We start from the raw sequence: 24,339 nt of genomic DNA, 5'->3' as shown, positions 1-24,339 counted from the left end.
GTTATTTTGGGCTGGCCAAGTTTTAAAGTGATTCTCAGTCTTCCATGTGCCTAGCTAGCAAGAAGTGATTAGAAAGGCAATTCTTCATGGATGCAGTAACACGCATTTTAGGAAACTAACTGGTAATATAAGGACTTATGTGTGAGATCTTGGAGTAGTTTAAGTACTGGCCTAGTTTTTACTTCTCTAGTAGATTTTTTTATGTCTTTTCCTTACATTTTCAGTCCTCAGCAGCAGTAAATCCAGCCGTAAACATTGAGATGCTTTGAAAAACATATTTGGTAAACCAACTTTAAATGTGCTTGTAGTTTCTTTAAATAGTGTTGAGGGAGTTAGAACTCTAGGATCAAGGATTGGGCAGTGCTGGCAGGACCAGAATGTAGAGGTTGCGCAAGACAGAAGCAAAAATGAAGTGTTTCATCCTTCTTCATGGCTCTATGTGATATACAGAAAATATGAGTCTAGGAAGTATCTTTTTATTAATGACAATCTTTTGTGATGGAATCCAATAATACAACATCAGAGTATATGCAGTCCAGGAGAATGTAGAAGACAGTTGTTGCACACAAGTGTAGCATGCAAAACATTTCTTCATGTTTTTTTACAATGGCTATACAGAAGTAAACGCAATCATTTAAAAGGTCTATAGTTGTAAAAATGGTGTATTTTTGCCAGCTTACTGTGCTCTGCAAAAATATCCAGCTCTCTTTTTAAATTTTGACCAAAAAAAATTACTTTTGGTGTCACCAAAGTAATATGTGCTATGCCTTTTAATAACTATTTTAATATTATTATCATGAATTTAGTTAGCTTTGTCAAATAAGTACAAGTCTGTTTTAAATGTCTTCCTTACAAGTTCAGAATTCAGTTTTTATTTTCCTATTAATATTGGAGTTGTATTGTCCTTGCAAACACTACATATTAAAGCTATTGTTGTTCAGAAAATCTTTCTTAGGAAATATTTTTTATTTTGAAATTTGTTAATAGACAATTTAGAAGTATAGTGTAAAAAATATGGGGTTTTATTTCAGAGAAAGGAAACAGACCATTTCTTACTACTTTTTAATTTAAATCTGGCCAGTGTAAGCAACAGAACTAAACATAGTAGAAGTGACTCAGTCCTGTGTAGGTGCTTGGAAAATTGTAGCTGTTGTAGAAGTATGATAATTGGTTTAGTTGTGTGGGTGAGGATGGTCAGATTTAAATTGGATGCTGTGATTACAAATAAAACAAAATATGCTGTGCTACTGCTCAAAAAAAGTGGGCAGACTTCTTATATAAGATTGAATAATAAAGAGGTATGGTTAGGTTCCTGAAAACAGTGTGTTTATCTCTCCTCCCCCATCTCTTTCTTAATTTTGTTTCTGTTCAGTGTGGGTATGCTTTGAAAATGTCATCCTTGGAGAGCAGTGGACTTTGGTTTTTGTGGGGTTTTTATTTCTTCTTTTTTCTTTCCACTTTGTTACTAGTTAAATTGGCTGAATATGTTAGATAGAAAGTGCACTGAAATTGTGCAGAGCGCTCCGAAATCAGATGGCAACAGAAATGGTGAAATGACAGTGCTCATGTCTCTCTTTTTGGGTAAGTCTGGGCTGGTGTGCCTAGAACTTCACATCAACAGTAGGCTTATTCGGCAGTTTCCGTGGGATTGCCGTAAACAATCCTTAAACTCGAGATGAAAGATGGATTCCTCTGTGTAGCTGGGGAGGAAATTACTCCTACTGTTTATAATAACAATTATAAATTGTTTCTATCTAAAAATGTGCTAACTTGGGTTGTAATTTTCCATGTTAGGGTTGCTGGTGCCTGTTTTCACTCATCCAACTAGAAGGACTTAATGCATTTTTGCTTGCCCTTGTCATCTGTGCATGTAGATGTAAGTTGAGGTGATGCTGCTTGGTGATTGTCACCTGTCAAATGCTTTCTCATTTTTAAGTAGGGGCCAGGATTCAGCAACTGTGCCTAGATAGGAAGCCTGGCCAGCAGCCAAGTAGCCCTTCATCACCTGCCAAGGGAGAATGCTAGAGGGCATCAGGACCATACCAGGAGTTCATAAAGTAGCTGAAATACAGGCAAAAATTTAGATTCAGGTTTTGGCATCAGGATTTGTGATAGTGCACATACCTGTAACATAATATGTGTTAGCCAAAGGTGGCAAATGGAACATAACTTATTAGGGGAAATCTCAGGCTTTCTGAATCCTGAGTTTTTGTTGATGCAACTGGCTGTGCTTTACTGGGAAGAGGCCATGATCTGAAGTTGTTATTTCCATGTTACAAACCCATTAGGGATCCCTCTTGATCTTCCATACAGCAGGAGTCTTGACAGGACTGGATGATTTCCAGTGAGTTTTGTAGAAGAGAATTAGACAGGAGTCTACAGTTTTCATAAAGTAAAAATTGTGATTTTTTTTTTTCCAATGTTGTGGAGCAGTTCTTTTCACAAGGATAAAGGGACACTAGCTAGGGATCTCTTGGCAATGTAACTTGAAATTGAATTTGCAGTTTCAGGGCTGAGAAGAAAATATGTTGTTTATTCTTCAATGGCTCAGTTCAGTAGGGAGGTGGCAGAAGAATTGGCTTATTTGGTGGACCCAAGACAAGTTAAGCTTCTGGAGGCGAGTGATGGTAGCCTTGTCCTACTGCCAGCACATCTGGCATTGCTCTGTGCTGTCCCTTCTCCTTGCCAATGCTGCTTGTGAAATCCCAGCCCCTCTCAGACCTGTAGAGAGGGCATGTACCATGTGCCATTCCCTAATAGGAAGGAAACAGAGTGTGTGATTTAACGGGCCATCAGGGAGGAACACAGGGCCCCACTCTTGTGGCTGGGGAGCCCACTTCTTCACTCATCCTGTACCAGGCTGGGTGTTCTCCCTCTTTTTCATCTCTGGTGGAGGCTGGCCTGAGGGAGAGGCTGGTATATAAAACCAAAGGGAATGGACCATGTATGATGGAAATGGAAGCCATCAGAAAAAGCTGCTTTTTCTGGCTAGTTTCAGGCCTGCTAGAGTTCCATAATCCTGGATGCTTCCTAGGCTCTGAAACCAGATGCCTTCATCTTTAGCATGGCCTTGCTCTTCTTGTCAGTACAAACAGTTGCTGTTACAGAGGTTCATTTCTGGACTCCACTAATTGAATTTGATGTAAGAAAAAGCAGCATTGCCGTGTTACCCTTTTAAACTACACTTTGAAGACTGAGAAATCTTCTGATAATTGGTTGTGGACAGTAACCTCGGCTTGTTGTGAATCATCGGTAGTCAGAGCCACTGAAATTCCTGAAGACCAGCCTTTTCCCAATGCAATGTCCTTGATTCTTTAGTTCAGACACTAGAGTAAGCAGTTTTAGTAAGTTTTTTAATGTATATTTTTCTAACCAAATTTTTTGATTATGTTATGAATTATAAATTACTACAGATCTTCAAATTTCTGATAATTTTTTCCCCACATTTTCAGATTGTCCTTTATCCTGTGAAGGATAGGTGAGAGGACAGAATGTTTTTAATTTTTGTTTGATGTGTAATGCTTAGGATCGCTGTCATAAATGACAGCCGGTGATTTCATTACTAATACTACATTATCTGTAATTTTTGAACAAGAGAGAATGCAAAATGAGAAAGTAAAAGAGATACTAACAATTTAGTTATTTTAGTTTTTTAAGAGCCTGTCAACCAAGCTTATGTTGTCAAAAAAGTTATTTTTGTTATTTTGTGTGATTCTGTCATATTTCCCTTTCCCTGTAAGACTGATGTTTCTGCTTTACTCTGACAGTTTGTGTCATTGTCTAGCAATGTCCCTTGCTTAACCCAAAATGTAAAATATCTCTTAACTATGTGAATGCTGGGTAAGAGAGCACAGGGATCAGCTGTTATAAAAATGCAATCAATACAAGGTATTCATCAAGTTGGATGAGATAACAGTAGTGACTAAGGAATGTAACCTGTGCAGAAGATGGCAAAAGGGCAGGTGAATCACATTTGTTATCCCTATCAACTAATGTGAAGTTGACAGCTGCTAGATTTAAAGAGCTGCAAGCCATACAGAAGATAAAATATTCACAGATCTAAAACAAATAATATAAAGTCTGCTTACTGTTACATGAATCTTTTAAAAGGAGGGGTTTATTCCAAAGCAAACCTTTTGCATTCTGGTAACACAACAATGAATTTTACTTTCTATAAATAGCTCTGGGTAGGCAGGCTACCAGGCTTTTTAAACACTTTAAAAAACATTCTTCTGTTATTAAAAAGTATTATAAAAACAAATTTTTCTAATAATTTTAAATACGTCTTCTCCTTTAGAGCCTGGCCAAATTAACAGATGGATTCAGGAATAGCTGTTGTATTACAGATTCCCTGCAGGATCTGCAGCACAATTCTAGTTCACTCAGTGACTCCTGTTTACCTCAACAACACTGCGATGCTTGTTCTCAGACTGACATCACTGGAGAGGTATGTGAGTGTTCCTATGTGAAACATTTGCTGTACAGAATTAGCTGCTTTTGAACTACAGCGATACAGTGTTATTTGCTCTTTTAATTGAAGAGGTGTTGGCTGAAGCAGAAGGAAAACTCCAAAGCATTACTGGTGGTGAGGGAGTTGCATTTGCGTATTGTTTTCACTATGTGTAAGCTATGGGCTTGGGGGTTCTGCTGCTTGAGTGTGGCAGAAGGATGCAGGGGCATGCTTGTGGGCAGTGACAGGTAAAGTCAGCTCCTGGACGCTGCCAGCCCAGCAGAGCACTTCTTGAATTACCACTTTGGTGACTGCAGGTTCATCTTGGAGTAGCAGCTCTTGCTCAGGTGTCCATGGACCTCTTCTCTTCATATTCCCAGCTCTGAATTACTGATACTTGTAATGAGGCAGGAAAGAAGAAAATTCTTTAGCCAGCTTGAAGCTGCAGTAGAGACATGATTTTGCATGAGATGTTAGTATTGTGGTAGTAGTAATTGTGTATTTTTTTTAATTTTATTTTTTATATCTTGTTTTTATCATGTTCGTATTCATTGTTCATATACATTGAAAATGTGTAGTAGATTTCTGCTCCTTTCCTCTGTCTAAGACAAGGAAAGTATTTTTTATTCTCAAAGTATTTTTCTTAATCAACAAAACTTACGATATAGTCTATTATACCTTTGTGCTCAAATATGCCTTTAAATATGATATTTGAGGAGAACATACTGGGATTCCTTGGAAATCATTCTATCTGAACGAAATTGTGTACTCCAAATATTAGTAAGTAAAAATTCAGCTTGCACTAGTACTATGGCAACCCAGTTGTTAGTAATAAAACATATGCCTCTGTGTGAGTGACTGACACCAAAACAAAAAGGTGACTTGTTTGTTATTAGTATGGTAGTTTAGATGTTACTTTACATTTAGTTAGAAATCATCTCATTGTTAGTTTTACCATCCCGTTTCTCATCTATTATAATCCTCCTTCATTGCTGTCAGATTGGATGTCTCCAGAAGGTCCCCTACAGACGAGGAAATCTTGGTTTTGAGAAGATAGACTCTTCAAGAATCTGAGAAAACTGAGCTAATGCTAAGCTGTCTTTCAGGGTGTTAGGCAGATGGTGTCTTCAAGGTGTCATTTTTCAGATGAGTGGTGGATGGGATTATTGAATTCTGAAACAAATTACCAAAAGGAACACAGGAGCATTTTGCCATTTGCAGTACACAATGCAAGACAAGTACACTGTGGAAATTATGTTTATCAGGTATAGGCTTTTTCTAAGGGAAACAAAAATACATAATTACTTGAATCTTTTCACAGAACTATTGTTAGTGCCATGTGAGTAGAAAAGAGGTGGAGTTTTTACCCATGAGATGATGGAGACAGAAAAAGCAGCAGCTACAGGAGAACTCCGGAGATGCAGCAATGCACTTGCGTAGGAGCTTAGGTTTTAACCATTAGACCATACACAAACTTCTGAGGAGAGAAGTGCTAATGCCCTAAAATAGAAATTACTGTAGAAACATTATGCAGTAGGAGTTGCAACATAAATGCACATTCTACAACTTCATGGATAAGGTGGGGTTTTTTTTGTACTAATGTTTAAAATGCACTAATGTTGTAGGTGCTGGGTAACACATCGCAGTATAGGGAGTGTAATCTGAATTCCTTTTAATAAATGTATTCATAAAATAGCCATATCAAATATCAAAATATTCCAATTAAAACACTCTTTGTCTTGTAGACTTGGATAAAGTTGAAAAGCTTTGACCATTTATCAATGATTCAATTTTCTGACCCTTGATTTCCAGGTTAATAATTTATTGAAAGGGCTTATTTATCTTCTCTGCTTTTAGCAATACATTAGCTTTGCATTTCTAAGGCATAAAATTGATTTAGTATTATGTTACTACTTAAAGCATAGAGGTTTCTTTAGTGAGTCAAGTAAGGAAGACTAATATATCCCTTTCATTATTGTGATTAGAGTTTTTATCTTGTTTCTTTTTTTCTTTTTCCTCCTCTCCTTGCTCTTCAACTCTGCAAGTTTGGGTTTGATGACAAAACAAGACTTGTAGACAAAGTAAGGCTGAACTGGCAATATGAAGAGGCAAAGAAAAGGTAATTAAAGATAAATCTATTGGGTTTTATATTTACTTTTGTGAGTAAAGTTTTCAAAGTAGAACTGGACCCAGCCTCCTAGCTGAAATTTCTTTGGGAAGACTAATTTGCTGTCTATTGAGTAGTTCACAGATGATGAAAGTTTAGGTAAATATAAGACTTTATCATCAGATTAATTTGTTTGTTTGCAGAGATAAAGCTAAATGTCAGCCCTGTTCTATACTTGTATAAACACAAAATTGTATTGGTTCAATTAAACTGTTTTACATTTTTTCACCTTCTTTCTCAAACCTAAATATAAACAGTCTTTAAACTTACACTTATCAGCCTGGTCTGTCAGGATACCCAAAGCTTTGTGTACCTGTGTCTTAAGTTCAGTGTACTGAAGCCACAAAGAAGAAAGAATGCTGAACTTCCTGTGAAGTAAATGGAGATGTTCAGAGCTGAACAAAAGGGTACATAAAAATAAATGTTGAAATTGGAAAAAAGTCTGATAAAAATATAAAAAGTATTACTTGAAATAGATTGATTCTTCACTAAGTCCTTCAGTCTAAATGCTTATTGTAAGTATTTCTCTTGTGGAGGCCAGTCTTGCAGTGTTTTGTCATTTAGCTTATTGAAGTTTTAAAGGTACTATCTACTTAAATATTTTAGTGGGTCCTTGTTGAACCTCATTGTTTTCAAACTATTTGCCACATATTAAAGACAGTAATGTTGGTACAGGTGATTATTTGAAGTCAGTAAATTAATGCACTTATGATAATTTTGACTTGTGCTGGTAGAATATTCTCTTACTGAACTTGTCTGACACTTAAAAGAGTCAATATATTTAACTTCAAAAACCATAGTTTTAAAATTTGTATAAATTAGGATTTCTTTTTCTTTTCAATGTGTTCTGTTCTACCAGTTTTTTACATCTCTCAGAACAAGAATTAGAAAAAGAAGTTCAATTCTTTTGCCTTTTTTTTCATATCATAGTGACTTTTTCTTTGAGGGAATCTGTAATGCTGTCACATGACTTGGCAAGAATTGGAATTTATGGGCAGTACACCATTTTGTTGTTCTTGGAAAATTTACCCACATTTGGACACAATACAGTCTTCAAAAACTTAAGTTGGTACAAGCAAGTTAGGTAAACACAGCTAAATCTTCAGGATTTGTAACTTGAATGGAAGTCTGTGTCATACATACTGCGTGTAAATACCAGTGACTATTACCTAATAAAGTTTAAATAACTGGGGGAAAAAAGAATAAAACAAAAATGTGTCCATGTCCTGTGTTTGTTCACAGGCTAACTTAGCACTTAATAGTCCAGTGATAATTTAGCGACTTAGAGTTGCTGAAAGAAGAATGATAGAATTTAGTTTTATACTGCTCAGTTTAACAGAGCCACTGATGCTGTGAAGATTGTATTAAAATGTTTTTAGTTCAGCTTTCTGACATAGCATTTCTGTGTTTTTCAAAACAATTCTCTTGTTTGTTTATGACAGGAAAAAGATGGAGTGGTGTTTTTTCAGAGGGGGTAAAGAGGTGTTGGGTTTTTATGGGTTAAATTTTTTTTTGTAGCAAAGCATTTCTCAGCTGGAAATGCCGAACATTTGTTTCTGCATGGAATGCAGTATTTCTGAACATCAGAAGTGAGCTGGTGTTTGATCTTAATTAAGTGTAGAAAATCTGAGTAACTAACCTTCCAACTAGAGAACGGTGATTGCAGTAAGAGTAGTTTTGCTCTCCCAGGATAGCAGCTCTGACAATGGTCTGTTATTTAGCAAAAGCATGTTAGTTGCTTTAAAAGAGTAGCCTTATTCTGCCCAGTATGTTGTACGGAAGTAATCAGCTTTCAGCTTTTGAGTGGAACTGCACAAAGCTCATTGCCCCTACCAGTTATCTCTGTGGTTGCATTCTTCATTTATCATGCATTCCTTCCCCTTAGCTTGCTGGCATTTCTGTAGGGCTTTTGTCTCTACTAAATATCTTTGTGTTCGTTCTCCCTTGGCTGGTGAAATATCTACTGTTACTGCACAGTGTGGGTGACGGAATGTGCTGCGATGGATTAAATCTACAAAGTAGAAAATTAAAATGCTACAGTATGTCACAACTGTAAGGCAGTATATTGTGACTGCTTGCTTGTCAAGCGGGTGTTGAAACATACAGCAAATAAGTACAACTGACAAACTTTTAATGGGAGGCTTAAAATACACTGTAGGAGAAAAGTATGTCTTTTCCCTGAAAGGAAAGCAGGAAAAAAGCCCCAAAAACTGAAGGACAGAGTGTTGCATTATAGTTGCTCTTGTGAATCTAGCCATATATGAGCAGAATGTTTGCCAGATGTAGTAAAAAGTCTTTAAAAATTAAAATATACTCTGTATATTGGGTCTAAGCAAGGAAATGCATTGATTTTTGAATTAACTGTCTTGAGGAATTCAGGAGACAAGACCCAGTGATTGCAGAAGTGTTGGCTTGCCCTCCCAAAATATCCTTCCTTCCTTATAAAGGATAGTTTCATTTTAATTCCTCCTTCAAAAATCTCTCTGACTGCTGAATGGTTTGGTCTTTGCATAAATTAAGACATTCACATAGCTATCTTTCCCCCTCCATCACTTTCCCACTGGAAGGAAGTTGGATGATTTGCAGTTTTATTTTTCCCATGGGTATTTCAGATGTTGTACACTGTGGGTTCTGACATTTCCAGCGCACTGGGGAAGAGATCCTCTCCCCTGTTTCTGATCCAGGCTCTTGAAGGAGTTTTGTAAATTCTCCTTTTTAACTCACCAATCATGCTGAAAGGAGGCTCAGTCACTTTTCTTCCGCTGTGTACTCTTCCCCCTCTCCCATTATTTCTAAATAAACTGTACCTTATTTCCATGAAACTTCTCCTCTCAGATCTGCCAGTGTGGCCCTCCAGAGAAGCAGGAGGGGGAGGGAGGAAGGTCTTTTTGAACAGACAGCCCCAAGCTGCCTGGATAAATACTGTTTTTAGTTTCAGTTGCTATTTCAGTGAGACCACCTCTCATGAAAGCATTTGCACACTAGAAAATGTACCCCTCAAGCACTTTTCTGAATATACTGCTTCATAGCACGAGAACTCAAAAGCAAATTGTTTTTCTTTGATAACTCTTAAGTTGTGCAGTTCATAGAATGACTACATGAAGTATATTAGCAAATGTTCATGAGGTGTCATTGCTGCAGTGCCTCATATTCAGTGAAGTGTTTTAATCAGTAGATGAAAAATAATCCCTCCAATAGGAAGCAACAAAAGTTTTAGCTGTGAGGTTTTTTTTGGTGGTTTGTTTTTTTTTTTTTTTTAAATAGTCCAGTCTGATGGTAGCTAACTTTAATGAACTAATAATACATTCAAACATCTTCAACCAGCTTACCTAGTTTGGGTAGTATTTATTTGTATCTTCTGTGAATTGGAATTCAAGGATGTTATTTTTCCATTCATTTCATAGAGGCATGCAGTGGATGTCAAGAGATTTATTTTAGCCTTGAATAAACCTTTTCCTCAGATATGCTTAATATTTCTACATTTGTCTTTAAGGATGTCTTTCTTTCTGTTCAGTATAGTTTGCTACAAACTTGTCTCATTTCCAAAATTAAATTTCAGTTTGGCCTTTAAAATCCCTAGCATAAGTAAAAGTGTGTCAGTGTAATTTGATTGGATATTGATAGCAACATTCCAGTACTAATACAATAACATAGTCAAGTATTTTCCTTTTAAAATTTGTCTTGTATAGGCTGGTTTCAAGGTTTAATTACCTAATCGCTAGTGAAATTCAGTGGATTTGTATGCTTTATTCTGCTGAACTAATCTGAAAATCTGATTTAAGGATGAAGTAATTTTTTGATATCACAGAAATATCTGGCTCAGCCAAACCTTTATCTCCCAGTGTTGGTTTTTAAACATAAAACATTTTCTTTGGGTTATAAAGGAAGCTTAGACATACTTTTGAACTTCTTTAAAGTTTTGTACTATTTCACCTGTGCATTTGGGAAAACTTGTTTTAAGCAGATTTTTGCAACTTTCCTAAAATCTGCAAAATGCCAGTGGACTCTAATGGTTTCATGAGTTTCATAAGCCAGTTTAAGACCTCGTCTTTATTGAATGAAGTGGGTTGTCAGGAAGGCTGGGAATTCTGCAGAGCATACTCGTGTTGTCTGCCAAAGCTACAGTGGCACATACTTGCAGGAACAGCCAAAATAGACACAGTGGAGAAATTTTGTGAGCATTTGGCCGACTTCCCCACCTTCTTGTTCTTTCCATTTCTTTCTTCATCTTTCTCTAGTGTTCCCCTCTTTGGATATAAATTATAATCCACACTCAAGAGGGTCAGTAAATACCAGAAATTACCAAGTTCTTACAACCTTCATTATGTGTCTTCAGTCCCACAGCCACCTCCTTTGGGTGTTGCATGTGGGAGATATTCCCTGTTTGCTGAAGTGTCAGAGAACTGGGTCCAGTTATAAGCCTAGGAAAAAAGAGTAAGCAGGGCTGATTTATGTGATCTTAGCCACTGTTTTCTTTCAAATAGGAACTGGAATATTTATTTTATCGCCACTGGTCTTCCCATACCACATGTAACAAAGGTCTCAGTTCTGGAGTGGTATGTTATGTCAGCCAAAAGCCTAGGACTTTAAATGTAGAGGAGTATTGTCTGGTTTCCTTTTTCTCCTTGTAAAATTCAAACCATGTTAAGTTTGAAGAACAAGTGCCATCTGTAGGATACTCATAATTTGTCCATTTTACAAGCATGAGTTAATACCTTTGAATTGGTTCAGAGTATTTCCCTCCCCAAGACAGCTGTCTTGTTCATAGTCTGAGTAAGACTCTAACATGGGGTAAATTGTAATTGTAAATCACTCATCTCACAATAAGTGATTTTTACTCGCTTCTTATGCTGTATTTAATAAATATCCTCTTGGGCTCAACAATATAACTTCATTAGTGCTGGGTTCAGATATCACCCTTGAAAGTGATTTTCTGGACATTAACAAAATCTTTAAGGTTCCCCAGGTATTTTCAGTGACAGAAGGGTTGCCCTATTGTGTCAGGGGAGGAGGGAACTGTGTAGAGCTATAATGATTCGGACATGCTACTAAATTTAATTAAATTATGTCTAATTAAATTTTGGAAATACATGCCTTTTTTTCCCTATGATGTAGTTTGTATAGTAAACTAGTGACTCTACTGATCTCCATCCTCATGCTGTGTCTGCATTATCTTGAACAAGACATCATTCTAGATACCTAGGTATGGTCATTGCAGGGGAAGCATGCCATTTCAAGTCATGCTTTAAGTTTGCTTAAGATCATCACCAGGTTAAACCTTTGTCATCCCATCTGTGCCCCTCCCTTAACAGGAACTGTTATGTTCATCTCCATTTGAAAATTTTAAATACTGAATTAAGCAGCAAGTTAGCCTGCCTACCTAGGGAACCAGTCATTTGATACCACCTACTCCAGTGAGGAATGCAAGCTCTCCAGCACTTGTTATGCAAGGATGGGAATGGGCAAAATGCCTGGAATGTTGATGGCTCAAAATTAACAGTTTTTTCCACAGGAATATGTTAAATGGCTGGGTCAGTAGGGACCTCAGTATCTGGCATTAGGCCAGATAAAAGCACTCTTTTGCAGTCACTACAGTTAAAAAATAGTATCTTTACTCATTAAGAAAGAAAAGAAAAGAAAAATGTGTTTGAAAAACAGAGGCTTCATAAAGGATCCTAAATGTTTTTTTTTTCCACTTTAGGTTGCAATCTGTGCCAAGTCATTGATTTAAGTGGATGTTTTAAGGCAGGTTAATATATGCACTGAGTTTGACAACAGCCATTTTCTTCTAACACAGCAGCAGTGAGAATGGCTGGTGTAGTACGGGCATAAAGTCTGGCATAGGCAAGCATAGTGAAATGGCTTAATCATGTATTTATTGTGATTGGAAGAAAAGCTCATGTTTGAGGAGACAGATTGAAGTTATGGAACATACTTAAGAGGACTTTTTTATTAAGTTCTGAGCATAACTAAACATGACTACTCCAATTTTTTTCATAATTTTGGGTGAATGAGAACATAAAAGCCTTAGGGGTGTCTTCTAGCCAAGGAGATAAATACTAAAAGATTTGTCACTGGTAGTTTCTTGGAACAACTTATCATACAGAGGGATTCCCCAGTGGAAAGCAAGCAACAAAAATGCCCCAAAACTTCAGTTCATGTGCAGGAAATAGAGGTTGCAGAAAACTGGCTTATTGGTGCTTCAACAGATTCCTGCATTATATAGTGTTTTGTGCCTGCTTTTTCTTTGTGTAAAGGGAAAACTGTAGAAACAAGAAGAACTAGCTGAAAGAGCTAGCTAAGGGTGTTGAGGGAATCAAAGTAAATACCTAATCAGATTTTGGAACTCTTCAGTGATACAAACCTTGTCCACAGCAGTACTTTCCCCTCTTTAATAACAGTCTAATTAAGTTATTGTATGAGAACTTCCTACTTTCAAAGCATCACCATAACAGAAATTGAAGGGAAAAAACAAACTTTAAGCTGGAATGTCATACATGTGCTCTCAGCAAACCCAAGAGTCTAAATTAAAACCTCTTGTATTTAGTGAAGGTGATGTTTTACTCCACAGACAAGTGGAATCACTGATTTGCTAGCACTGAAAGAGAGGGATCTCTTCCCTGATCGTACTTCTCTCTTCCTTGTTGCCTTCATTAATGTTCATTTGTACCTGAGGTCTGTTTCTTAACCAGGTCACCCTGCAATGTAAAAATAACTAGCAAAACAATTGAGAGTGTTAAAATGAAGGAAAGGGTTAATCCTTCAGCTGTCTTATGAAGAAACACAGAAACTTCAGATGAATCTCATCTTTTTTTGTCCACGAGCTGTGTAAAAGCTTATGAACACAATCAAATAGTCCAGGCTCATATGATTCACACTCGCTTGCCAAGCTGTGATAACTCAATTGTACCAGAATTCTGTGATTCTGTTGAAAGGATCTTGAGTTCTTATTTGTTTCATTTGGCACTGAACACCTGAAAATCAAGCTATATATGCTTCAGGAGTGTTTACTGAATCTTTAACAGCAGAGCAGCCTGGGTAGGGGAGAGAAGGGATCCTGACACTGCTTGCTCTTCCTGGCCCTGACATTTGGTCAATGGGGCGAGGTGTTCTTCAGGAAGCTGCATCTGGAATTCATGCACAATAGCTGAAGCGTGAAATATATAGACTGTATGTATCGATCCACAATGGTGCTTTCAGTAGCTGTTGGCAGGAAGTTGGTTATTGGTGCAAGGAGAGGGAAATGGTATTGAAGGGCTTGATAAAGTATTCTGCTTTAGACAAAAATGTTGCATAATACCCAATTTCTTTACTTGCTGAAATGAAATCTAAGGTGTGTGTGGGGAAATTACAGTGAAATTCTTATTCATATATGGATGCAGTCACTGCAAAATTACACTTATATTGATAGTTTATTCCCTTCACCTGATAATAAGATGGCCAAATACTTCCCAGTTGTCAGGAGATAAAACTTATTGCATGAGGTTTTGTTTTCAGATGGGGGAAACGTTGCCTTTGTTATCGCTATGCTTTTTCTTTTATTCATAATCACATGATTGACACTGTGAATCATCTATTTGTGTGTTTTGTGCCTTTACCTTGCTTTTTTGTTATTAATTTTCTTTCTTACCAGATATTTTTGAAAGAGATTATTTTAATCAAAACCAATTAACTATATCCCACTTTTATGGCTGGCTTAAAAGTGCCTTTGTTTATTTATTTATTTAAAGGGTAGTAATCTTTTAGAGGTACTGATTTTTGCTTGAATGCTACCATTTCAAAGTGAAGATAAAACTGAGGTGTAAACTGCATAAATGTTGTACAGTTCTTGAGTTTCAAATGTTCAAAAATCAGGAAGCTAGATTTTCTCTTACTTACCTCTCATTTTACCTGTTAAATTCTAAGGTGTCTAAATTGTTATTGCAAGACAAAACATAAATACCTAACAATAAGTGTTCTCCCTCTTATGCCAAAAGAAACATTCGTGAAATGTCTAGCTTTAGAGTTCTTGGTAATACTGATAAGACTTCAAAATTTGTTTTTTTAAAAGAACATTTTTTTAAAATGTCAGCTGTGGAATTATGCTTAAAATTATTGTTTCATGTAATGGTACAGCATGTTGAGATATAAGAAACTACTTCTAACTATAAAACGTACTACAGAAAAAAACTCAAGTTAGCTTATTTAATTGCATATTTTAAGATAGATTCATCTAAAGCTACTTGTATTTTGTAACCAGTAAATCTTTTTTCCAGAGTGATGTTTCTGTTTTATTTGGCAGCTTTAAAATTTTAAAATTTTTAAAATTTGTCATTTAGGGTAGCCTAATATTTTCAGCCCCTTGAACCATTCCTCTGCAAGGTGGGACATGATTGTATGGACCTCTTGTCACTAGTTAAGTGTCTCACCTTCAGCTTCAAATTCTTACTGCACTTTTGAAATCCCAATTTAAGATCTAATTGCAGAAGAAAGATGAATGAGAAAATGTTCAGCTTCATCAGCTGTACAGGCAGTAAACTCGAGCTCTAAAATATTAATTGATTTATTACAAAATGAGAAAGCTGTGAAGACAGATATTGTCTATACAGTAGAAAAAAACACTCTAGTTCTCGCACATCTATACATGTAGGAACTCTTGCAGTTGTTTACTGTTTTAAAAATACACAAAACAATTAAAAAAACTCCTAAAACCAGTCAATCAAACAAAACCTTTCAAAAACAAGCCCACCTCAACACCCAGAAACAATCCTCCCAAATTCCTCTTAATTTTCTTCGTTTGATATTTAGAAGAAAAAAGGCACAGGCATTAACAGGCTTCATGTTCTGATACTTTTCCTCTTGTCTTTCTCTTCTACATCTTGAAATATATTTATCCTCTTTTAAAGAGTTTCAAATATACAACAGCAGCTGGCCTTGCTAGATAATGAATCCTGGCCAGGAATGGCTGAAGCAGACAGGGACCGTCTTCAGCTCATCAAAGAGAAGGAGGCTCTTCTTCAGGAGTTGCAGCTCATCAGTCAGCAGAGACGATCCCCAGAAGACATTGCACGTTTGGAGGAAGAAAAAAGACGCTTGGAGGATGAAATTCAGCGAGCTCGAGCAACGTCTGCTCATGGGGCCACTGAAAGGTTTGAGAACTTGAATTTTTTCCTCCTCTGTTGTGAGATGTATGTAGGTAGCTTCAAAAGGAAGAGTAGGGAATTACTTTGTATTTAAGGAAAAAATAAGTTGCTAGAGAAATTTAATTTCAAAAAAGTAGAAGACTACTTCTGTCATTATTTAATTCTATCTGCCTTGAATTTTTCTGAAGCAGAGTTGCAGGGATGTTGACTAGTTAGTTTTCCTTTCATTCATCTACAAATTCTGAATAGGAAGAAGAAATCTGAATAGAATTTTGAAAGATGCTTGGAATAGGTCTGAGTGATACTGTCTGATAATAGAGACCTGAATGATAGTACCTGGATAGTGAAAGATTTTTCTGTTCTTTGCAGTGGAGTAGTAGTCATCTCCAAAAGCATTAGAACAAAGATCCTTTGCTATATTTAGTTTCTGCCTTATAACAGGAATGTTAAATTATTATGTTTTTGCTGCCTTTTATATACAATATTTCCTTTTCATTTGCAATCTCAGCAGTGGGAACACATCCCAGTTCTGACATTCAGAGAACACAGTAAGCAAAGTTATTCTTGAAAACTTAAAAATCAAATTATATGTAAAATAAGCAACCCAAAAACATACTAGTGGAAACACAGTATCTATTTCAAAGTTGCTTAGCTTTTCCTGTAGCCAGAGAAAAGGACAAAACCTCTTACTCTCTTTTTACCATAGACTGCTTCCAGTGAAAGCAAGAAACTACTTGTTCTTGCTTCTCGTAAGTAGTGGTAAAACCTCAGCTTTGACACTTCAGGAAAACCTACAAGAACCAGCTTTAATGTGATCTGTGTAAAGGTTAATATTTACACAATTAAGACATTTAAAAAATCTTCGGAAGTGCTTTCCATATGCAGATTTTGACAACTTCAGTTTCTTTGAAAATGCTTACTTCAGACAGCAAATTAAGGCAATAAATAAAAAATTCACAGCCAGCCTACAGGTCAGTGTAATATATTTTGCAATTTTTGCCATATCGTTACATTGATTTTCCAGTTTGAACTGACAGAAAAGGGAGTTCACTTTACTCTGTCGTGTAGTAAGTTTTATTTGTTGTTTTTGGGCTCTCACGTTAGGTACTGCATACTGTGTTGGCAAGAACACCAATCTATTTTTCCATGGAGTTCATGCTGTGGAAACCAGCATTCCACTGTGGTACTTGATACTTCAAATGCTAGCAGAAAGTTGAGCAGAAGTTAGAATAATACTGATGGGCATTCTATTTTTTTTATGACAAATTGGAGGAAAGCTTAACTATTAGTAGCCCTGATTTTTTGTGTTTGTTTTAGACTCAGAAATAACCAGAAATATTTCTGATTCTGCTTTGGTTTTTCCACTTTGTTCTAATTGTGAAATACAAAAGTATTTCTTTCTTAAATAATTAACACTTCTTTTCTGTTACTGAGTTTTGAAGGCACTGAGTTATGCGCAGATCAAAATGAACTTCAAATCTATATGACAGAGGGTTTTGTTGTTCTTTGTTTTTGTTACAGTGTTTTTTTTGCCAATATTGGCTGACAGCCTTAGTTGGAGGCATTTCTTACTTTTTAGCACAGGTACCTACCCTGCAGCATCCGTCACTGTGGAGTGTAGGTTCCTAAGTTTGTTTTTTACAGTAGATGGTGTGATTATCTCTGCTTTCATCTGCAAGCTTTTGAATCAGTTATTAAGTTTCTTGTGTCCATTTGTTCTTTTCTTTTTGTTCTTTTCTTTTTGTTCCTGCATGCAGTGCCTGTATGGTGTAAGTTTGCATAGCTGAGCTGCAGCCTTTCTGCCATTAGTTAACTTGGCCTGGGGTGCACAAAGGCAGGAGAAAAGCTTGAGAGGTGCTGTTGTATCTGGGAGAACTGGATAAAACATTTTTCTGTTGATTTTTAAATACTTTCTGTTGATTTTTAAATCCTGTTCATTAACATGTTGAATTCTAACACCCAGCTTTGCAGCTGAGGAAGGTCTGAGGCAGCCTAATAACTTTGATGTGCTTTCTCCAAACTATTTGTCAGAATCTCCTTTTTCCAGCCACCTTGTGATGTAGGGCTGGAGCTGTAACTTTCCTGGACATACAAAATATACAACATACTACCCTGATATTATCTTGAAGTTCAGTGGTTGGGCTTGGAAAGACAAAACATCAAGAATATCATTCTGGATCCAGAAAAAGAGTAGATGGTAGATAAAATCTATTATTTTAAATTCTAATAATGTCAGAATACTGAATTTAAGATATAGGTGTGTGAGATTGATGGCATTAAAGTTACATTCCATTTGTGTTGTGGTAGTGGTACTGACTAGTTCAGCTTCTTGTTACTAGAATGGGCAAAAATAAGTTGCAGCATGAAATTTTTCTCCTAACGTAGTAGTCAAGATGCTTTATCGCCTGCTTAAATATTATGATAAATGAATGCACCTAAAACATGTGGAATAAAAGCTTTGTCGTTGGTGGTTATGCTTAACAGAAGTCCTTCAAAAATTTTCTTTTTATCTTTGAATTTTTACACTAATTGTCTTGGAATATTTTTTTTTGTGACAAGGTGGAAGGGCATAGTATTTTAATAGCAGAATCAGGTTGATGCAAGAGAAGAAAAATAGTCCTGTAGAGTCTGATATTTTTACTTAGGACTTCTTATGACTGCTAATTGCTTTAATGTATTTTCAGTATCATGACTCTTACATTATGGTTCAGTTACTTTTCTTGTCTGGGAAGTTACTTTTCTTTTCTGGATTCTTGATTCTTGTGTTCTTGCTGGAATTACCATCGCTGCATATGAGCAGCATAAATCAAAACTTTTCATTAAACAGTGCAACTTTTTTCAATATTCCAAACTTCAATGCATTGATGTTTTTCCACACTTGGGAAGCTCCTAGCACTTTTTGAACACTACTGTGATGAAGAAAATAGTAATATATATGTGTTTAATTACAGGATACTGTTACAGGAGAAGAGAAATTGTTTGCTTATGCAACTAGAAGAAGCTACACGTTTAACCTCATATTTACACTCCCAGTTAAAAAGGTAAGTTATGTAAAACCAGCATGTTTTGAAGTAAGTGCAGCAGAGAAGAATATTAATAATGTATGAAGTTTATCTTTTATACTTCTGTGTATGTATGCCAAGTAAGTTAATTTTTTACTACATTTATTCACTTTGCTATGTGGAATGTGATGATTTGGATGGAGTTTCATAAATTGTATTAGTGATGGCTATTTGGGGTACATTATTAAGTGTAGCTGGGAATTTCATATGTTACCTTACTTTCTGAAAAGGAGATAAGTTCTTAAAATCTGTTGTAATATTGTTACAGTTTCACTATGGGCAGATAGCATTCTTTTAAGTTCTCTGGTTTCTTAATGTCCTGATATCTTCAAAGGTAGAGGGTTTTGGTGCCTGGTAAGATGACAAAATTTTGCTATTTAAATATGAGAATGTGTTAAGACTCACACAAGTCCAGAATGTTTTGCATATTCACACTCACAGCTGCCTTTTGAGATGCAGCTCTTGAGGATTCCTCAGTTTAGCACCACAGGATCATCGAAAGCTCAGTTCCTGCTGAGTTCCTGTCTCACTTCATCTCTCTCTGGCATTAATATTCTTGTCCCCCTTAACTGAGAATGGTAAGAGGAAGTGGAATAGGATTCATCCTCAAGTCTTTTTATTTTGCATTGGAAAAACCTGTGAGAGTGAGGCTTACACAGCAGTTTGTTAGGACTTTGCAAATCCATTTGCACTTCTTCTCCCTGGATTGTTTATGACCAATCATTAATGTCAATTTGAGCTGGATCATGGTAATCTATCTTTCCTGGCTTTACACTGAGTTTGCTTAGCCAGAGCCTACTCTGGCCTCTTTTCTGCCAAATCACAGCTGTTTACATGTTGGACGAAAGAGTAGGCTCATCCTACTCTTGGATGTTGTTGGACTGTTTTCTTCAGGCACTTAGCCCTGATCTGGTTGTCACATGTACTGCTCCAGTCATGGCTGTGCTTGAGACCAGGGCAAGAGACATGAACTAGACTTTAAAATGCCAAATCATCTTTCCATGTCACCATACTGAATACATGTAAAATTGCGTGTGTAATCTGGATTGGTGTTTTAATGTCTGCATTGGTAGTTCTGATTATATTTGAAAGGGCATTTTTGTGTTTTCTCTTTCTTTGCATGCTATAGTCTGTCAGCTAGCACCCTCACCATGTCCTCTGGCAGCAGCAGGGGATCCCTGGCCTCCAGTCGAGGATCCTTGGCCTCCAGCAGAGGCTCCCTCAGTTCAGTCAGCTTCACGGATATCTACGGCCTTCCCCAGTACGACAAATCAGATAGTGTTACAGACTACGGGCAGCATTTGCGCTTTGACATAATTCCCTTCGAGTCTCTCACAAAGGATGTGCCCTATGCTGATCCCATTGGACACTCGAATTTCAATAAGCAGCGGAGGTCTCTGGACACCCCGCAGTCCCTGGCATCCCTGTCATCGCGGTCCTCCTTGTCATCATTGTCTCCTCCAAGCTCGCCTCTGGACACCCCGTTTCTCTCTGCATCACGAGATTCTCCACTGGCTCAGATGTCAGAAGGGTTTGAGGAGATTGCAGGCATAGGAGCCCTGGAAATGCTCAGGGCTCAGCCCACAGCCTTGGGTGATGATGATGCACAAGGCACGAGCTCATCTCAGACATCTGCTTACCCTCTGGACAACGAAGGGCTGCGAGAAATGGGACCACACCTGACTACTGTCCAAACTGGTGGAGGTGAGTTTATGCATGTTATTATTTTGCCACATTGTCTTAGAAAATGTCACACAGACCTAAGCATGCTGGCACAGTAGAGACTGTTCCTGAGTTAGGCTTATTTTACTACCATCAGGTAAAAATTGCATGGTAGGTGTTAACAGCCCAACCAAAACACAAGAAAATCCCCCAAACCCAAACTCTAGTTTTAGGGGAAAGAGATGCAAGAATAGAGAAATCCTTGTCAATAAATCTTAAAACAGTGGTGAATTGACTGGAAGAAACGGAATGGAATATACACTTTCATTGGAGTGTAGCCTATCAAGGACCTAGCAAGAATGAGTAAAGTATTAGTAAGAAAAAGTATGGGCTAGTTACTTCTGAGGCCCTCAGTTGTGTTGATGTTGCCTTTATTCTGATAATGGAAAGCAACACAAACCTAGGAGAGATAGGAAATAAGCAACAACTGTCCCCTACAAAAATACCCAAACACAAAATATGAGGCGATGCTTCTGACTGCTCTTGGGGGCCAGCTGACTGAATGCTGAACTTGTACATACTCCAGCCCAGGTTCCTTTGTCCAAGTTCTGTGATGGAGCAGAAGCCACAGTGGCATGGCTGTAATGAGTGCACAGTGCACTCATGAGCAGGTGCTTCATCAGCAAAGGAGCATCTTTTGTAGGGGATGTATGAGAAGTTGTGCATCTGCTTGGCTGGTTGCTTCTGAGCACCTGTGTGTGTTCTGTTTGCAGAGGGGTGACGGGTGCAGCAAGCACAACACCTGCACTGTTGAGTTTTCCTTTCCTGCTGGACTGTCAAATTGAGGGACTTACTTTAGCTTGCCTTGGCAGAAGCTTCTGAAAGCACTACAGTTGAGAAACTTAAATTAGAGAAATCAAAAGAGAAAACTTTTGAAAAAATGAAACAAAATTAAAAGCCTGAGCATACAGGAACATGACAAATTTATTTTCCTGTTTAGACCAACCAAATGAAGAACTGTTCTTAATATGAAAAAGATAATCATGATAACATTTTTGTGTGTTGACTTGCTTTTTTTTTAATAAAACCATACTAGTAGAGAAAGGCTTTTAGAGTTTAGTTTAATATTAAATTTTGTGAATCCCATCCCATTCCTATATCCAGAATTCTGTGTTAGCATTATGTAGAATGTTGCGTTCAGGACTCATGACGTCAGGAATAATGTGAACTATAACCAGAGCATGGATCATATCATCCTACCAAAATCTTACTTGGCAAGTGATAATACAAAGGAACATTGATGGTATTTACAGAAAACTTTCAGGTTTTCATTTTAAAAAAGAAAACATTGCCACAGTGCTAAAATGCCTGTATTGTTCAAAAGTATTTGAGTCTAGACTTACCTACTTTCCTTAATGCAGCTAGCACTGCCAGAAGATGCTGCAGCAGAATTTAATTTTACTAGCTGTAAACATTTCTAGTGCCCATATTGTAGCTTTCAGACCAAAATAAACAGAATTCCAGAGACCAGCATGAAAACTTGTGCTTAAATTAGTGCTGTGAAGAGGCTTCCTGAGGCTTTCTTTAAACCTCAAATCAGACCACAGCATGTCTTCACCCATTGTGGTAAGTGAAAGTATCTAAGTAGTTCATTTATAGCTTGTATGTGTTTCCTAGAAGTGAAGGCCTAGTGTGAGGGCCTAGGCAGCAATACAGGATGGAGGGCAGCTTCCTGCTTTGATTTTCCTTTTCTCACTTCTCTGCTATGTTTCTACACGTTTCACATTTATCTGGAAACCTCTGTGCTTAACCTGCTGTCAGTGCTGCAATGTCCAGCTCCTAGTCTAGAGGTTACAGCTTTTCTCTATGTACAAGAGAGTATTTTGTGTTTCTTTTTGAGGAAGAATGTATGATTAAAAGGTAGCCGGGCTGCCTTCTTTTGAGACTTTTTTATTTTTGATATTTGCATTTGGAAACAATTGCTTAAAAAACATTTAACCTTTCTGATTTTGCCGGCTTTGAGTTCCACACTCGCTAGCTGGTGGCTTGGAATTGTAAAGCAGTTGTTTGCAAGTAGCAGTTGGAAGTTTTGAAAGTATTTTGGTTTTGTACTCTTTTCCTGGAAGAATTGGATGGAGCATCCAGCTTGTATGCCAGAGCTGGGAGCTCGCAGATGCTGGGGGTATGGGTTTCTCCGAGGTACCCTGCTGCTGCCACCCGATGGCCTGGCAGCAGAATGCTGTGCTGCAAAAACAGGAGGTCCTGGTTCCCACAAACCTTTGCCTGGTCCTTCAGTAGGCAAAGCATGAGGTAATTTTGGTAATTTGCAAATAATGGGGGCTGGGAGGGTTAACTCTGAATAAACTGCATGAACTTTGCACTGATGCAGCACTTGAGCAAGTTCAAGAGGGTCTTCAGGAACTGCAATTTTGATGTTCAGTTGCTGATCTGCTGTTTTATTGTTCTGCATCTGTCACAGGGTCACATTGTGAAATAAGTTTTCATGTGTGAATGGAGGGAATATGCTTGAAAAGTTAAATCTGCCATATTTATAAAGCTGAAAATGGGAGGAAACATGTTAATAAAATATTTGGCCTGAATATCTTTACTATCTCTTTTATATACCAAATCTTTCAAATGCTAAATTTCTTTTAATGCCTAAATAATCTCTTGTTTATAAAATATTGTCAGAGATCTAAAGGGTGATTTATCACTGTATGCTTTTTGTCTTGTTTCTCATGCGGCACAACAGAAAAATTCACTGTAAGTGAACCTGAAATTTCTTATTGTGTGTTTTTCTGTGTGATGTGTTGGTTGTTTTGTTTTGGGGTGGGTTGTTTTGTTTTGGTTTTTTTGTTTTTTTTTTTTTTGGAGTTGCATGAGAAGAAACAGGAGATTCTGCTACATTTGGTTTTGTTTGATATTTTGCTGTATCTGTTTAATCATTATGGCATACTTAATTTTTTTGCTATGTCAACTAAACAACACATTCACAGCTGTGGTTAAATTCCTGGGGAAAGCGTTCTTTGACCTTCAGCTTTATTATATAATAGTAATGCCTGACAGCCTTATGGTAGTAAGGTCTGTTTTTGTCTCTGATTAGTTTTTATGAGAGTGTTCTACTCTTTCATTAGTGCATTTTGAGCTGACATGCAGTATTTGTAGTCACCTAAGCTTGTGAAACATGCTTTAGATTTATTTGATTTCTTAGCAAATGAAAGTTTGGACAGCAAAATTTCCTTTGAAGTTCACTTTTTCAACTAATGACAACAAGAATGTTCTTTCATTGAGGGCTGTCTTATATTTATCAAGCTTTGGCACCCAGTAGTTCTGGAAAATCATACATATTGTTTACTGATTTTTTATTTAAATAAGAAAATGGAAGGTAATGATCTGCCATAGAAATCAAATTTTTAAACAGTTCATTAGCTTCCAGCATTGCTAAGTCTGTAACCTGTGCTAAACTTTTTGCTTAAACCAAAATTTGGTGTGTCTTTGATCTTGACCAGTTTTTCCTGCTGATTTTTTATCTCCCCCCACCAAGTCAAGGGTATATTCTGGTGTTTGCATCTCTCCCAAATTTGCTGCGATTGTCCAGAGGTCATTGAATGCTTCCATGGCCTGCAGACAGTGAGCAAATCATTGTCAAGTTACAACATTGTTGTAATGTGTCAGCTTTTCATTTTATTATATTAGTGCTTTGAGGCCAGCTTTTTTCCTTCCAGCCAAACTGGGAACATGAACCTTCCAAGGACAGATTCCACAAAATCTTCCCTCTACGTGAACACTTTGTATTAATGTAGCAGGGTGTGAGCCAAGGGCTTATACTAAAAGAAGTTGTTCTAGTGTAACTTGTTGAAATTAGTACAGAAATTA

General features: G+C 37.1%; 1 protein-coding gene across 1 annotated transcript in view; it reads left to right on the top strand.

The window, feature by feature from the left end:
* WWC3 (WWC family member 3) overlaps nt 1-24,339 on the top strand; it is a 98,298-nt gene that overhangs the window by 53,799 nt on the left and 20,160 nt on the right. Inside the window, exons 7-11 of the mRNA XM_053970959.1 lie at nt 4,298-4,447; nt 6,496-6,569; nt 15,503-15,745; nt 18,691-18,780; nt 19,931-20,505. Coding sequence (XP_053826934.1) covers nt 4,298-4,447; nt 6,496-6,569; nt 15,503-15,745; nt 18,691-18,780; nt 19,931-20,505 — 1,132 coding nt within the window. The remainder of the gene's footprint in view (nt 1-4,297; nt 4,448-6,495; nt 6,570-15,502; nt 15,746-18,690; nt 18,781-19,930; nt 20,506-24,339) is intronic.

This window comes from Vidua macroura, chromosome 2 (assembly GCF_024509145.1).
Source record: "Vidua macroura isolate BioBank_ID:100142 chromosome 2, ASM2450914v1, whole genome shotgun sequence".
In the NCBI taxonomy this organism is placed as follows: domain Eukaryota; kingdom Metazoa; phylum Chordata; class Aves; order Passeriformes; family Viduidae; genus Vidua; species Vidua macroura.
This window is presented reverse-complemented; position numbering and strand designations above follow the sequence as displayed.